This window comes from Seriola aureovittata, chromosome 19 (assembly GCF_021018895.1).
Source record: "Seriola aureovittata isolate HTS-2021-v1 ecotype China chromosome 19, ASM2101889v1, whole genome shotgun sequence".
NCBI lineage: Eukaryota > Metazoa > Chordata > Actinopteri > Carangiformes > Carangidae > Seriola > Seriola aureovittata.
Window position 1 is genome coordinate 18883756 of NC_079382.1, and position 15508 is coordinate 18899263.

General features: G+C 43.6%; 2 protein-coding genes across 2 annotated transcripts; one reads left to right on the forward strand and one right to left on the reverse strand.

Moving 5' to 3' along the window:
- Window positions 1–4305: 4305 nt before the first annotated feature.
- mcm3 (minichromosome maintenance complex component 3) lies at window positions 4306–10760 on the reverse strand. Its single transcript, XM_056404809.1, has 17 exons — window positions 10567–10760; window positions 10145–10257; window positions 9367–9575; window positions 9121–9251; window positions 8779–9017; window positions 8580–8688; window positions 8326–8479; window positions 8095–8226; window positions 7771–7979; window positions 7514–7688; window positions 7273–7399; window positions 7019–7169; window positions 6746–6886; window positions 6500–6609; window positions 6312–6385; window positions 5235–5334; window positions 4306–5110 (listed from the first exon to the last, which is right to left on the reverse strand). Exons 1-17 carry the CDS (start codon window positions 10639–10641, stop codon window positions 4912–4914), a joined length of 2448 nt encoding a protein of 815 aa, XP_056260784.1. The 5' UTR covers window positions 10642–10760; the 3' UTR covers window positions 4306–4911.
- A 242-nt stretch (window positions 10761–11002) lies between these two features.
- Window positions 11003–14469, forward strand: paqr8 (progestin and adipoQ receptor family member VIII). The gene is made up of 2 exons (XM_056404814.1): window positions 11003–11887; window positions 13156–14469. The coding sequence occupies exon 2, from the start codon at window positions 13197–13199 to the stop codon at window positions 14271–14273; it is 1077 nt and encodes a 358-aa protein (XP_056260789.1). The 5' UTR covers window positions 11003–11887; window positions 13156–13196; the 3' UTR covers window positions 14274–14469.
- Window positions 14470–15508: the final 1039 nt, after the last annotated feature.

Sequence of the window (15508 nt, forward strand, 5' to 3'; positions counted from 1 at the left end):
TGCACTACAATATGTTCCTCACAGACAAAATTTAAGCAAAGCAATGCACAAAAAATGATGATGAATGACCGTAATAGCTGAACACAATGTAGAAATTAAATGCCTTTAGTTAAAGCTTGTAATAATAACAGTAAAGCAATGAACATGAGCAGCATCTCTGGAAAACAAACACTATGATATTGCAGTTTTGCAGTCAGCACTGTGGAAGCTTGAGTGTGCCATAATGATTATCTGCTTTTACATTGTTTTATTATAATAAAAATTTCATTTATTTATTAAATCATGCATTAAAAACCCAAAGTTTAAAAACATGCTGAATGTTTATTCAGTATTATTTAATTCTGTTTCCTCTTTTTGTCTTTAAATTATGAATTAATAATTAAAATTGGAATTGCGAAATGAATCTTAAAAATGCTTTTCCATGTTAGTTTTTGTTACTGTGCTTATTCCTTTTAATTATACATCTGCAAACTTTAAAGGAATAGTTCAACATTGTAGGAATACAGCTGTCTGCTTCCTTACTGAGAGATGGAGGAGAAAATTGATACCACTTCCACATCTATAGGATAAAACCTGGTTAGATTAGCTTAGCGTCCAAATGTTACTCAAGGAAATTACTGCACTCAGCCAAGACATATAGTTTGGCGAATAACCCCTTCTAAAACCACGACATGTCCTTTTTGCACTTTAGTTTCTTATGATTTAAACAAACGAGGTATAATATGTTAACATAACCAGCTTTAGGAGGAGCTGATAGGCAGATTTTGCAACCTTTGCACAGAGCCAAGCTAAGCTAACTGGCTGCTGGAGGTTGTTTCGTATTTACAGAACAGACATGAATGAGAAAGCAAATAATTGTAGGATATTTGCCAAAATGTCAAACTATTTCTTTCTATAATTAAAGATGTGTGAATAATGTATCACCTAAAAGTAGACACTAGACACTTGGACACTGTATCATCATTGCGACCATATGAGAAATCACTCTCAGTTTCAGGTTTTTACTGAATGCAACATGAAGTGAGTAAAAAAAAAAAAAAAGGTGCATTAGTTCTTTCTTTATACTGTTTCCATATTCTTTGCCAAATGGCTCTTCTTCTGTTCCCATTAATTCCCAGTGAAGCACCCCAACAGTAACAAAGCAGCAGGCTTTAGTTCTCAGGCAGCTTTACAGCCTGTTACAAAAAAGTCTGCTGCCTTATTTCCCTGAGGTGATGTTTGACTCGGTACCAAGTGACAGGTTCAAGGTAATTTATTTATATAGTCTCTCATCACAAGCATTGCTCAGAGGACTTTACAACTAACTCATTAAAGATCAATCACAGGACAAAATTATAATGTTGCATAATTTAACAAATAAAAGGGCCGGAAGAAAACAAAGCTCAAGACAGAGAATACCAAATGTCCTGCGATGAACTTGAAGACAAAATAAGATGAAAGAAATGAATTGCTGCCGATTTATTTATTTATGAGTAATTTGGTACAGAAGGATGAGAGAGACACCAAGCTGATCGTAGATGAAAATAGGAACATAAGGATGTAAGAAAGAAACGGCTACATGGTCACAGTATCAGGCAAAGAAGACACCTTGCCTCAGCTGCTGCCTTGCGTGCAAAAAAATAAACGACACTAAACCACCAAACAATACTCATTGTAAAGCTCCACTTGTGGGAAATGCATGGGAGGATCAAACATCAGTTATCAGTGTTGCGTTGGTTTAGCTGTAAACCTCAATCGATCACTATGATAACGTTTTGACACGCTTCCGATTCATTGACAGTTCTTTTGACACATGTACTGTTTTTATTGATTCTTGGTGCCACAACAAATATTACTGTCGTTATGAAAAGATAAGAAAATGATGACTTAACGCAGGAGAGATGTAGGACAGTTAAATGCAAACAGTTGCATCTGAAAACATTTAACTCTGCCGTGTTGTTTTCACCTTCCATTGGAGGTTTTCGGGGCACGTCCAACTGAGAGGAGGCCTCGTGGTATCTACAACCCTGTCTGATCTACTTGGTATTAAAATTTCATGTTGTCCTAAGTTGCTCTTATCGAATGGTACCGGCTCTTTAAGTCTCTCACTAATGTGAGGCATGGACATTTAATTGTTTTGACAGCAGCAAAGAACATGTTGGCCGTCCATTTGAAACCTCCCCATTCTCTGTCCCAGAATTGTGGATATAGCATTCATGTAGAGTGCCTGGGTGTCCTTTACTGGCAAACTGAAAGAGCTTCTGTGTTCATAGATCCTATATGACTGTTGTTATGTGGTAATATCATGCAGCTACCCTTGCATTTCTTTATTTCCTTTCCTATATTGATCTAAAGCCAACTGTAATACGATTGATTTGCTGCCAGGGTTGGGGTGGTGGTGGTGGTATATTGTTGTTGTGTGTTTGTTTGTTGCGTATGTCAAAAAATAAAAAGTTGAAAACATAAAACAAAGGATGGATGGATGCCAAGGTAGACATGTAGTTTCCCCCTGCAGACTCTGGGAGAAGTGAAGTCTGTTTCCCTGTTGATGTTTCCCTTTAACCTTCCCCCCTGAACCTGAATCTAACTTTCACCCTAACTCTTACCTGATGAAGAGGCGCACCCTGACATTTACTTTAGTAGTTATCTCTACTCATCCCAGCTTGGAAATTTGAGCTCTTTTGTTTAGCAATAGTTTTGATATTTTGGGAAATATGCAAACTGTTATTCACTTTCCTGCCAAGTTATTTACAGTATCTATCCGATGAAAGGAAGGAAAGGAAGACACAGTCGGTAGCTGGTTAGCCTAGCTTAGCATAAAGCATTGTAAAAACGCTACATTTTCACCTGTAAAGCTTCATCATGTTACATGTAGGTTTTTGTTCAGATTAAGATGCAAGTTTCTCAAACTTCTCCTGAGGATTTGATACCAACGCTTACGAGCAACTGCAGCTGGTGCTTTGCAGTGTACTTAACATTTTTGAGACTGGAGAGGCTCATAGTAACAGGAACAGGATTTCAGTATTTTGTTTATTCAACAATGATCGTGATGAAACCCACAGATAAAAAACTAACTTGCCTTGAGCTGAGAAATGTGATGCAGAGACGAGCTGTAGCCTTTGATACAACTGATATGAGTCAGCCGTGGGTTGTGAGAGTTTGCGGCCTCTTGTTTCATGGATAGTAGCGGCAGTTTCTAGCTTGTCAGGGGGTTAGTGCAAAACTTGAGTGATTCGTGGTCTTATCTTCAGACTGATCACAGCCAGTTAAGTAACATAATGGAGCCAAGATCATGCTGTACATCTACAATGTGCTAGTGTGGGTGCAAAGATGCCGTGTTCCCCCACCGCCCCATTTATCTGACTGATGGGAAACCTGTTCACCTTACAGACGAGCGTCGACTAATTGGGGTAAAGCGATGTGAACAGTGAAGTCCTCACCAGGCGAGAGGTGTCTAGCTGTGTGGGACCCACATCGCACGCGAGATGAAGTCTGGATTTATTTGTGGTTCCAAATAAAAAAATGTTTCTTGTAAGCACACGTACACATGCAGGAGGTGTCTTAAGGGAAATTACAAAGTTCCCAGTATTATTTACCATTTCTCCAGCTAAAGTTACTCTAACAGAAAAAAAAAGAAGAAATACAGGAAGGGTCGGTTGCTTGCAAAATCTGGGACATCACACAAGAAATTTACTGGCATTAGATACTCAGTGATTTCCCTATTGAACACAGAACAGAAAGTCGTCACAGACTGTTGGACCCACTGTGGGTACGGTGGCCCTGAGAGCTCAAAGCACTGCAACTCAACAAAACACATGCAAATTAACAAAAATTCAGAAAACATCACGTGCTGCAATTACTCCCGACACAACAGACGTGTTTCAATTAACCTTCTTAATGCGCAATTTGAAATGGAAAACAGACAAAAAAAAAAAAACAAAAAAAAATGTACTTGCATGAAGTGGTTTCTCAGATTTTCCAACAAAAGAAACTTCAAGTCGTGGCTCCCGTCGTATCAGGCCCCAGGGAGCCGGTTCCAACTGAGAGGCAGACTGCTGGAAATCCATCATGTTTAACTGGAAAAAAAAAAAAAAAAGTCACAAAGCGTTGAACAAGTGCATCCCAGCCAGGTTCATCACTTTTTAGTGTCCCCTGGAAACACTTCTGTTGTGTTGCAAGTATTTGTAGCATGTGGTGTTAAACTGATGATGTTTTCTGAATTTGTTATTTTGTCTATTTGCAAGTTGCAGTGCGTTGAGCTCTCTGGGCCACCGTACTACACACATTAAGAAACATGCTGTATCATTGCACTGTCAATTCATTTAAAATAATAAATCAAAGCCATTTCCAAAGCACGACATTTTATTTTTTTTTTTTTATACACAACTACAGTTAACGATTTCAAAACTCCTCTTCAACTATATACAAACCCAGACAACAGAAGTGTTGGTAACACTAACTTCACAATGTCCTGATTCTGATGCAGTAATACACAGTATGTTTCATTGCTAAATGAAGACTGTACCTGCACTGGGCTGCAACACCTGCCTCCTTTATATGAACTGAAATGCTCATTAATTACACACAACATTAATCTGTTGAGACAAGGTAATAAAACCATTTTGAAGTGATATTACCTGAAAGGAAACAAGTGCATACATATATGAATAAAACTGGTCTTGCTAATAGATCAACCTGCACCTTATGTGGATCAAAACCCACCACAGGAATAAACCGGTTCAAGTCTTTCTTGGTGCCTCATGTGCATCAGAGGTCAGGTGTCTTTCCAGAAAATGAGAAACGAAAAACAGCGTGAAAAATAAAAGAAGTGTCCAATATCAGATGAAATAAATGTACAGTTTTGATATAAATCTGTTTCTTTCAAAGTCCATGTTATTAAATTTCAGAAACAGTCATCCTCTTCCTCCTTTCTCAGATGAGGAAGATGATGTCATCAGCGACCATGACCTGGTTGTCGTCCTGCATGCGGGCCAGAGCGGCGCGAACCTCGGGCTCCGTGAACTGATTCTGGCGCTCCTTGTTGACATCGTCCATCAGCGTCTTCATCTTCACGGACTGAGCGTGAGCGGACTGGAACACGGCGAACAGCGACGACTTGAATTCTTTCAGTCTAGAGAAGAAGCACATTTGGATTAATGAGATTTCACAGCACAAAACAGGGCAAACAAAGTAATTTCACCAACATCATTTACCTATAAAAGATCTTTGACTACATTAATGAAACCGTCACGCACCTGTCTGCAGAGAGCTCAGTGTCTTCAGCCTGTGATGACGCGTCCATGGGCTCCTCCTCCTCTCGCTGCGGCTTGGCTGGTTTCGGCGTGCCGGCCTGAACTGAAGAGCGAACAGACCAATGCGAGAACTCGATTACATACAGTGATAAGACAGACGTGTGTGACAGTAAGTTACAGGATGTGAAACCGCAAACCTTCAGCGTTTTCTCAGTAATATTAAAGATTGTTGATGAAAGAAAAACAAAAAATTCAAACATTGTAATATTTAATTTAAAGAATTTAACCGTTGGAACCCAAGACTTTTTTTTGCTCAGTCACTTCACATCTTAGCTAACTCTAATATCGATTCCCTCAACACCAGCGATTAATCACATTTATTTCTCTGCATTTTATGTCGTGTACTTTTACATTCGTTTGTCGTGTACATTTATCTTTTACTGTGTTGTAAAGTGTTCGAGTACCTTGAAACGTGTCTATATTCAACAAGAACTTGGATCCTTCACTAAGTAAAAGTAGCAATATTATAATTATACAATGTAAAAATAGATTTAAAATAGTACTGATGAGTACAGAAGTGATATCAGCAAATCGTGGTTAAAGAATCGAAAGCAAAAGTAATTTCTATGGAGCACAGTAAATAATGTGGGTTGATCTGTCACTTTGCATTTTTTATACATTTTATCTGCTGACCATGTTTGTGATAGAAATCTTCATCTGCACAAGTAACTCAAGCTCTGAAATAAACATAGTGGAGCAAGAGTCAGTTGGATCAGTTATAAGAGCCAGTGACTTTTTATCATTTTAAATCTCACAAATCTTAGTAGTGAAACAGTTTATGTCACAAGATACAATATGTAAGTGTTTTATTTTCAAGGTTCCTTCAAAAAAGAATGAGACAGAATACCTCCTTTAAAATAAAAATAGAAATAAAATAATAATAATAATAATAATAATAATAATAATAAAGAAAAAAATTGTCCTAACGTGAACGAGTGTGTTGTGTTTGAGTGAGTCGTTCAGAGTGGGAAAGCAGACTACATAAGTACGGGTCAAAATAAAAAACAAAGTGATGCTCACTCTCGGGGACGTTCTGCTCCTCACTGAAGTCATATGGGCTGTAGGGCTCGCTGCCCTGAGAGCCACGGCGCCCCCTGCAGGAAAACACAGGATATAATTACTGAGGACTGACGACAGCAGCAGCAGTAAGAGGAGAAGATGAGCTTCCGTGCATGGAGAGGATAAGAAAGCGTGCAGCTGTGTTTCACCTCTTCCTCTGAGTTTTCTGTGAACGCTGAGTGGACGAATCCTCTTCCTCCTCCTCCTCCGAGCCAGAGTCCCGCTCCTGTCTCGAACGTTTCTTCTCCTTCTCCAGAACCTGGACAGAAAAAATACACAAACCCAGACCAGAGTTTACCAACATGCCACTGCAGAAATCTTCAGTCTGCTCTTATTCTGACGTGTTGACAAACCCTGCTCATCCCCTCCGTTAAGAACTGAAGAGCAGCACGCACCTTTTTGAAGTAGGCGAACTGGACGAGCTCCACGGCCACCTCCGAGTCCTCCAGCTCCACGGTTTTGCTCATGCGGGCCTTGGCGTGTGCCGTGGACAGACGGATCATGGTCTCCAGAGTTCGGGCCGTCACTGGAGATGTCTGAGGAGGAGAGGGAACGAGGTCAGAGCAGGTTCATACACACAGTCCTGAGGGGAGAGGTCTAATCAATACGGTACATCCGTCACGTGTCAATAAACTCCGGTGTACGTAGGACGAGTCTGCCGCTCTCACCCTGGCGATATCTGCAGCCAGCTGCTCCTGGCTCCTCAGCCTCGAGTACTCCTCTGCGATGTGATTGGCCGCCTCCTCCGTCAGCACAGGTGTCACAATCTTGGCGATGTGGATGTACTTCCTCATGAACTCCTTACTCACAATCTTATCCCTGAAACGAAAAGGAAACATTTTCATTTTAACCTCCTGCACTCATTTTACTTTTCACACAAGCTCGTGGCTGTGATGCTTTGTCCCGTGCCACGTTTGCTTACTTCTTCCTCTTGCTTCCGTGCAGCAGGTTGTTGTGTTTCTCGTAGATCTGCAGCTCCTCGTGCTCCTCTGCTACTGCGTCTGGGTCCTCAGTAGCCAGGACGTCGACTGTCCCGCCCAGAGCCATGGCTGAACAGCAAAGCGAGGAAACGCATCATGTTAGATATTAAACTTTTTAAAAATCTTTTTAAAAAAAAAAAAAAAACTTGGAATAGTGTTTTAAAAACCCCTGATTCACAGTACCTGTTCCCTCCTGCTCGCGGGGGTCACGGTAGCGGTGCATCCTCAGCACGTGGTCGGAGATCTCCCGGTCCTGCTCGGGGTCCATCTGATCCAGCACGATGAAGAGGAGGTCGAAACGCGACAGCAGGGAGTCCTGGAGGCCGATGTTCTCCATGGGGGTTTTATACTGATCGTACTGCGAAGAAGATGGAGGCGTTTTAGATCTAGATCAGCTGACGGGTTAAGCGTCGGCTGAACACACGCACGTGGTTACTCACTCTGCCGTAGACAGGGTTGGCGGCTGCCAGCACGGAGCAGCGAGCGTTGAGGCGGGCGTGGATCCCAGCCTTGGCGATGGTGACGCGTCCCTGCTCCATCACCTCGTGGATGGCCGTGCGGTCCATGTCGGACATCTTGTCGAACTCGTCGATGCACACCACGCCGCGGTCAGCCAGCACCATGGCGCCCGCCTCCAGCCGGCGCTCACCTAATGAAGAAGAGAAGAAGAAATAATGCGTTGAGATGTAGAAGTGGGTTTAAGCTACAGTAAATGTCAGATGTGCGTGCCGGTGTTTTCATGCATTTATGAGTGTGTGTCATACCGGTCTCCTGGTCAGTGGTGACGGCGGCAGTCAGACCCACACCAGAGGAGCCTCGTCCCGTGGTGGGGATGGCTCTGGGCGCCGTGTGGAGTACATAACGCAGCAGCTGGGACTTGGCCACTGAGGGATCACCTGGAGATCAGGAAAAAAAATGATGATGAGGTATTAGCTTAATATTAAATTCAAAACTTCCTGGAGGAATGAGAACATCAGCAGGAAAGGCTCTGGTACCGATGAGCAGGATGTTGATGTCTCCTCTGATGCGCGAGCCGTTCTCCAGCACCTTCTCCACGCCGCCCAGCAGCATGCAGAGGATGGCTTTCTTGATGTACTCGTGTCCGTGGATGCTGGGCGCCAGGGAGCGAGCCAGCTGCTCGAACACATCCTGAGCGACAACAGAAGAAGAGATTTCATTCCCTCGTTCAGTTCAATGGTTTGCTTTTGTAAACAACGCAAACGCAGGCGGTCAGAGCGCGAGGCCTTACTTTGGAGCGGGTGCGGCTGAAGTTTCTGATTTTGGCCACATCATCCGCAGAGAAGGAGGGGGACACCTCCTTGCTCATTTGTTTGACGTGGCAGGCGATCATGATGGTCCTGCGGAGGACAGGGTGTTAAGACTTACACTAAAGCAGGAGGATGAACTCAGCAGCTACGGCAGTTCTAACACGCGAGCTCTCATCTCACCTGAACGTGCCGGAGGTGAACCCTCCCTTCTTTCCGGGCAGACAGCGGTACGTCCCAACGACCTGCACCCTGTCTCCCGGTTTGACCACGTCCACCAGGTCGTTGTCCAGGATGATGTCCACAGACCGGGGGAGCTGCCCGGCGGGCGCCTTCTCCGGCATCTCCTGCACCGTGATGGTCTGGTGGTCCTTGTAGACGGACAGACCGAACTCTGTCTCCAGAGGGTTGTTCTCCTCATCCTGTCAGAAGAGACGGACACAAACTCAGTAAGAGTCTTGTGACTTCCACGTACGTTTTTCTGAGAACCTTTTCTTCTGAGTAATGTCTTATGGATGCAGTTACCTTGGTGGGGTAGATGGCACTGGAAGGGAAAGCGTCCAGGGAGGTCATGTCTGTGTACTTCCTCTCCATCGTCTTCTTGGTGGCCGGGCAGTAGTGGACGCTGCGCACCACTTTGGGACGCACCAGAGAACCTGAAGAAGAAAACGAGAAAGCAGGAAGTGAACCCAAGAAAGTCACTATGAGTATCATCATCGACATTATAAGAAGTTACGATAAAGAAGTTGAAAACATGAGTAGTAAACTCACACTTGGTGATGATGCCCTCCACACAGACCATGCTGCCCAGCAGTCGGGAGGTCAGGGTACGAGGGGTGACGTGCTTGGAGCCGAAGCTGCCCTCCAAGGCGACGAAGAACTCCTCGTACTGCTTGGCGTAGGTGGCGTCCACAGAGGCCACCATGTCCTTCAACGCCCGCTGGAACGCAAGCAGCTCCTCAAAGGCATTGCTCATCAGTCTGACAGGGACAATAGACATTTGGATCACTGGCTTAATTATGGTTTTTATTACCGTGGGTCAGGAGTGTTTTTTTGTTTCCATATAGACGAATAATAACACAGAAACACTGAAAGTCTCCAGCAGGTGGTTCCACCAATAGAAAACAATTTACTTTATCTATTCAGATAAACTAAACCACTGATGGGCTGATGAAACATGACAGTTCATTTGTGATAGATGCACAAGTAGAGAAGTCATAAAGTCACAACCGGACCTCAGCAATCACAGTTACAAACCAAAATCTAGCTATAGTTAGCAACGTTAGCATCTCATAAACACTAGTGGCTGCAAACTGAACTTTTAAGTTTGTTTAAGGGCAAATGTGTCATTTCATCTTTCAACTGTTCAGTCTGACTTTAAAACTTGTTCAATGGAAAGTTACTCTATGCAATAAGTTACTAAGTGTGAGAAGACTGGAAAACTACTTAAGATGTCAGATTCAGACATCACACACACACACACACACACACACACACACACACACACACACACACACACACACACACACACACACACACCCTTACTTACTTTGCAGCCCGGGCCTCGTTGCGTCTCCTCAGGTCGTTGATGTTGACGGTGAGCCGGGCTTTATTCTCGCTGATCATGTCGCGGACTTTGCTCTGGTAAACCCCCTGGTCTTGCTGCAGGTTAAGCAGGAAAAAGACGGTATACGTTCATTTTAACTCAAACCCTTTTGATGATGATGATGATGATGATTTCACTGAGCTCGAGCAGACAGACGCCTCAGCTCGATGTAAACCAAACAAACAAACATTTTCACCAAGTTTCATATGAACGTGCAGCACGTGCAAACGGGTGTAATTTAACTGCCAACAGAGGTGTTTGTTACTAACTAATCAAACGAAGGGAGCTTCTTTTGTTGTGGCCGCATGGCTTTGTCATTCAATCCCCCACAACAAAGTGTGTAACCGGACAAAAGTCGGACTTACATCGTCGTCCAGGAAGTCCAGGTAATCCCTCTGAGCCTCCCTCATCTCCTGGTCGTCTACGACGTCGGTTGCCATGTTGTATGATTTTTTTATTCTTCTTGAAAAACGCTTCAGATGTTGCTCAGAGTTTGTCGCTCCGTGTTCCCCGCTGCCGTCTCACCGCACAACTGAAGGGTTTTCGCGCCACAGCGTGCCGCGTGCGAGCGCAGCGTAAGAGGCGATTGGTCAACTCGGCACGCACTCCTTAGCATAGTCGGCGGGTAAACGTACGACCGTCCAATAGGATCTTCGGTGTTACTAACGACCCCGCCCCTTTTAAGAACTCCCGCGAAAATGGAGCAGGAAGAGGCGGGCTGTTAAAAAAAAAAAAGAAGCAGGAAAAGCCTATTGAATAAACGTTTGTCCATCTGTCCAGGAGATGGCGACATAAACAGGGACTTTTTTAACATACTGCATGTTAACAATCTCTAAAACCTGCCTAAACTATTTACAGTATATATCACTTTTCAAAACAGACGCAAAGTGCTTCAGAATGAAAGCAATAAAAATGAATAAATTGAAAATAAAAAGGAATATTACCTCATTTAATCATAATTTTCATACAGAAATATATTGATTTATATTGATTCAGATTCATAATGAGTCACGAGGAATAACAAGGTGTCAGTGTATTGTATTGATTTGGGGTTGGTTGTTTCTTTTTTTCTTAAGTCATTTTCACTGTCTGAATATCTTATGAAAGAGCCAATACATTTTGCATTTGTTGTACGTGCACTGCTGAACACAAAAACCCCTTAGTTTTAAACATGAATGCAGTGTATGATACCAGACAGAAGATGGAGACACACATGCAAAATTAAACATGTATGTTTCATTGTCTTTATGGTTTTACCATAATGTCCTTTAGGCTACATAAAGAAAACAATGACAAATGTGATTTCTCCAAGAGTCTAATAAATGGTAAATAATATAAATATAAATGTAAACGCAAACAAACATAATATTGAATGTCTCTGTCACAGAATAAGCACCAATAAATGTCTCTTATAAGAATAAGAAAAAGCTGCTAGAAGCACCTCAGGGCTTTTCTGGTCCTTTAACCCCGCCCACGCGTTCAGCCTCCGGGCTGTCGTGTCAGCTGTGTTTTTACCCTGTTGTTGTCTGCAGCCTCTGAAATACCTCTATACCTCAACATGTTGCAGTTATCTAAGCATGTGCTCTTTCTGATGGAGGAAAGCCTGTAAGGCAAGACAAGACTTCCTTTCCTTCCTGCAGAGACGTGCGACTCCAGAGGGGCAACAGGTGTTCACGATACCAGCAGGTGAGCTGATGTTCCTTCATATTACACTACCACAAATCACAAATCAGCTGTACCTTGAAGTGTGTTCGTTTGGATCATTGTAAGTATCTCGGTCATTTCTATGATGTTAAAATGCTTATTTTGGACATTTTGTTGACATTGCATTAAAAAAAAACAAAAAAACAACAACGTGAAATGTACATAAAGGCTGCAGCTTCTTCGTTGCTAAATCAAAATAAATTAGAGGAAAAGAACATTTTATTTATTTGTTTTATTGGCTGAAATGCACATGGAGGTGTTTTTTGTTGTTGTTGTTGTTTGTTTTTTAGGAGAAACTTGCACAAAGGTCGAAGATTTCACCCTGTTTGTGTAAGATCGGCTCAGTTTAAAACTCCCATTGTGACTGGGAGGATTTAAATAGGTGCATGTGAATGGTGTCAGGGAGACTGTGTGTTTGTGGAGGGGAGAAATGGTCAGGGCACACAGTAGCTGTTGTGAGAAGCATGAGTGTGTGTTTTTCTCTTGTTGCCTCCATAGATGCTCATTTACCTTGGAGACAAACAGTGCTTTACATTCTTCTGTGTGTGTGTGTGTGTGTGTGTGTGTGTGTGTGTGTGTGTGTGTGTGTGTGTGTGTGTGTGTGTGTGTGTGGTAGGTGGAGGGTGATGGTTACATACCTGTTTTTCCGGTGCGCATGACTCATGTGGAGAAGTATGTCTGTGCCTATTGTAATGCATACTGTCCGGTTGTGTGTATTTGTTTGATCACTTTGAGCAATGTGGACCAGCTTTTTTAGTTGTTATGAGCCAAGAGGCCGTAGATGAAACTTCTCTCAAGAATGATTCAGCCTGGACCAACATCCTGTACATGTGTTAACTTTTCAGACAAGCTTAAGAGCACCGCGGCCGCAGTACGTCAGGCCTGACAGAAACAGTCCTCCTGTGTTAATCTGTCTATAGAAGCTTCACAGCATGTTTCTAGCCGCTTTGTGTGGAGTTTTATTAACTTTATTACCCAATTTTAATCCCCCTCATCTTGTATTACGCTCAGATTTCACTTTCTCTTCTTTCTCCTCTCTTCTACCCCCATCCTCATACCTCTGATTTACTGTGCAGATTGATGCGCTCTACTTGAAAAACATCTTAGATAATGCTTGTTGGCATCACATCAAAGCACAGCTCAGGTTATGAGCCATTACAAGGTCTTAATGAATAAATACCTGTGCCGTTATTAAACTGAAATCCATGCAGAAGTCTCTCCTGTATTAATTCACTGTCTCTTTTTCTAAGTTTTGTCTCCAGCAGTCCTCTCCCACATCCACCACTCAGCTATGGCTGGTGATGTTCTGCAACGCTTCAGCACCTTGACCTTGAACATCAAGCACCTCCGCTGGCTCCCCCCTCTGTCAGACCTCGTCCCTGCCTCGGTGCCGTCGCCCAGCCCCACCGTCACCGCCTACCAGGTGCCCAGCCTGTTCCGAGAACCCTACATCCTCTCAGGCTACCGCCCCGTCCGGCAGGATTGGCGCTGCTACCTCCTCAGCCTCTTCCAGAGACACAATGAGTCCCTGAACGTGTGGACTCATTTGCTTGCAGGTCCTGTGCTGCTGGTCCGCTGGTGGGCCAACGTAGTCACCCTGGGGTACACCTTGGACGCAGCAGCTCTACCTCTGAGCCTCTTCTTGGTGTCTTCTTTCATCTACCTGTTCTTCAGTGTTGCAGCTCACCTCTTGCAGTCTCACTCGGAACGGGCACACTACTTCTTCTTCTTCATGGACTATGTGGGTGTAGCTGTGTATCAGTATGGTTGCTCACTTGGACATTATTTCTACACGTCAGAGGCAGCGTGGAGGGAAAGCTACATAGGGCTGTTGTTTCTACCCGGAGCTGCCTTCTTTGGGTGGTTCTCCTGTGCTGGCTGCTGTTTCGCCAAGTCCAGGTACAGGCGGCCGTACCCACTGCGGCGTAAAATCTGCCAGCTTATCCCTACAACCCTAGCATACCTGCTGGACATCAGCCCCGTAGCCCACCGCCTGTTCACCGTCTCCTGGACACAAGAGCCCTCCCTGCCCTTCCACGCCCTCCAGATTTCCTCCTTCCTGCTGTCCGCCCTCTTCTTCTCCTGTCCTATCCCCGAGCGCTTCTTCCCGGGCCGCTGCGACTTTGTGGGCCAGGGTCACCAGATCTTCCACCTGTTTCTGTCCCTGTGCACCGTGTTCCAGCTGGAGGCTTTGTTCCAGGACTACGCCAGGCGGAGGGATACGGTGGTGGAGGTATTTGGAGAGAGACAGCTGTGGTGGGGTTGTGTGTCCTTCCCCGTTCTGTTTCTGTGCTGCATCCTGACAGCACTCATCACAATGAGGCGCACGAACAAACAACTGCAGGGTGAAGAAGAGAGAGACAAGTGACATGTTTGTGTTAGCATGTGTTTATGTGGGTGTGTGTGAGAGAGAGAGAGAGAGAGAGAGAGCAAAAGAATGAGTAGGGTTTAAATATACCAAATAATAATAAATTAAGCCATCTTTGTATGTTTTTGATAAACAATCAGTTTGTGAAAAATGTGACATTTAAAGTATTTGCAAGATAAAACTGTCTAAAAGTTTATTTTCTTGTCCAATTAACAAGTCTGACATTTTCCGAACGGTTCAACTTCTGATTGTCGAAGAAATAGTTGGTTCAGCGGACTCATAGTTTGCTCAGTTAAATCTTCCACCGTGAATCATCCTCCCATTTAATTGCTGCTAATGACCGAGTTCGTTCATAACAGGATGCTGATAAGGATGTTAGTCTGAGATATACCAGGAGTAAACCTAATAACGTCTCAATGTCTATCTGTTCCTAATTTTTCTGAAATACATGAGGATAATAAATATTTTGTCAGTGTTGTTTTATGCTATTTTTGTGATTCAAAAACAAGCAATTGGTTATTCAAAAAATTTTTTATGCTGTGTATTTTTGGACATGCTGCTACTGAACAACCTGTTTTTCGTGCCAAACAATATTTGACATTCTTGTTTGCTACGAGAGCTCCCTGCTGTCCGAGGTGAGCAGCAGTGTCAGCACTGAAAGACGGAGCGAGAGTGCAACTCTGGATTACGGTGTTCACTGAAGTGGACGAGCCAAATAGTGGGATTTAGGTGAACAAAGAGGCCAGTTTAATGCTGAGGCAGGGGGATAGACTGCATGGAAACAAGCTGGCAGAACGATCCTCCGAGTGGGTGAAGTCCCTCAGCAAATCCAGTTACTGTGTGTGTGTGTGTGTGTGTGTGTGTGTGTGTGTGTTGTGTGTGTGTGTGTGTGTGTGTGTGAGAGATATGACAGGAGGCAACACTGCCCTGCAGGGGCAAAAGAAAACAACTGCATCATTTTTGTTTTATTTCACTGACTAAAGAAATTATGTACAAGATTCTCAGGATGTGGTGATTGGATGACTCACTCTCCTGTTTCCTCATCTGTTTTTTTTTTTAATATTGATTTACAAAAAGTAAAAAAAAACAAAACCTTATTGTCTCCAAATTGAAGGATTTTGATCGGCAGAACTGGGAGCAGACGAAAAAGACATGTTTATCTCAGCAACGCAGCTCGGCCAAGCACCATTAACAAGTGGCCATAGACAGCAGCGATAACATCAACAGAATCCAGA

Coding starts and splice junctions, on each gene's coding strand:
- paqr8 (XM_056404814.1), top strand. CDS start 13,197: ATGGCTGGTGATGTTCTGCAACGCTTCAGCACCTTGACCTTGAACATC.
- mcm3 (XM_056404809.1), bottom strand. CDS start 10,641: ATGGCAACCGACGTCGTAGACGACCAGGAGATGAGGGAGGCTCAGAGG. Junction 10,258..10,566: donor TGGACTTCCTGGACGACGAT/GTAAGTCCGACT, acceptor CTTAACCTGCAG/CAAGACCAGGGGGTTTACCA. Junction 6,887..7,018: donor TGGCTGCAGATATCGCCAGG/GTGAGAGCGGCA, acceptor TCTCCTCCTCAG/ACATCTCCAGTGACGGCCCG.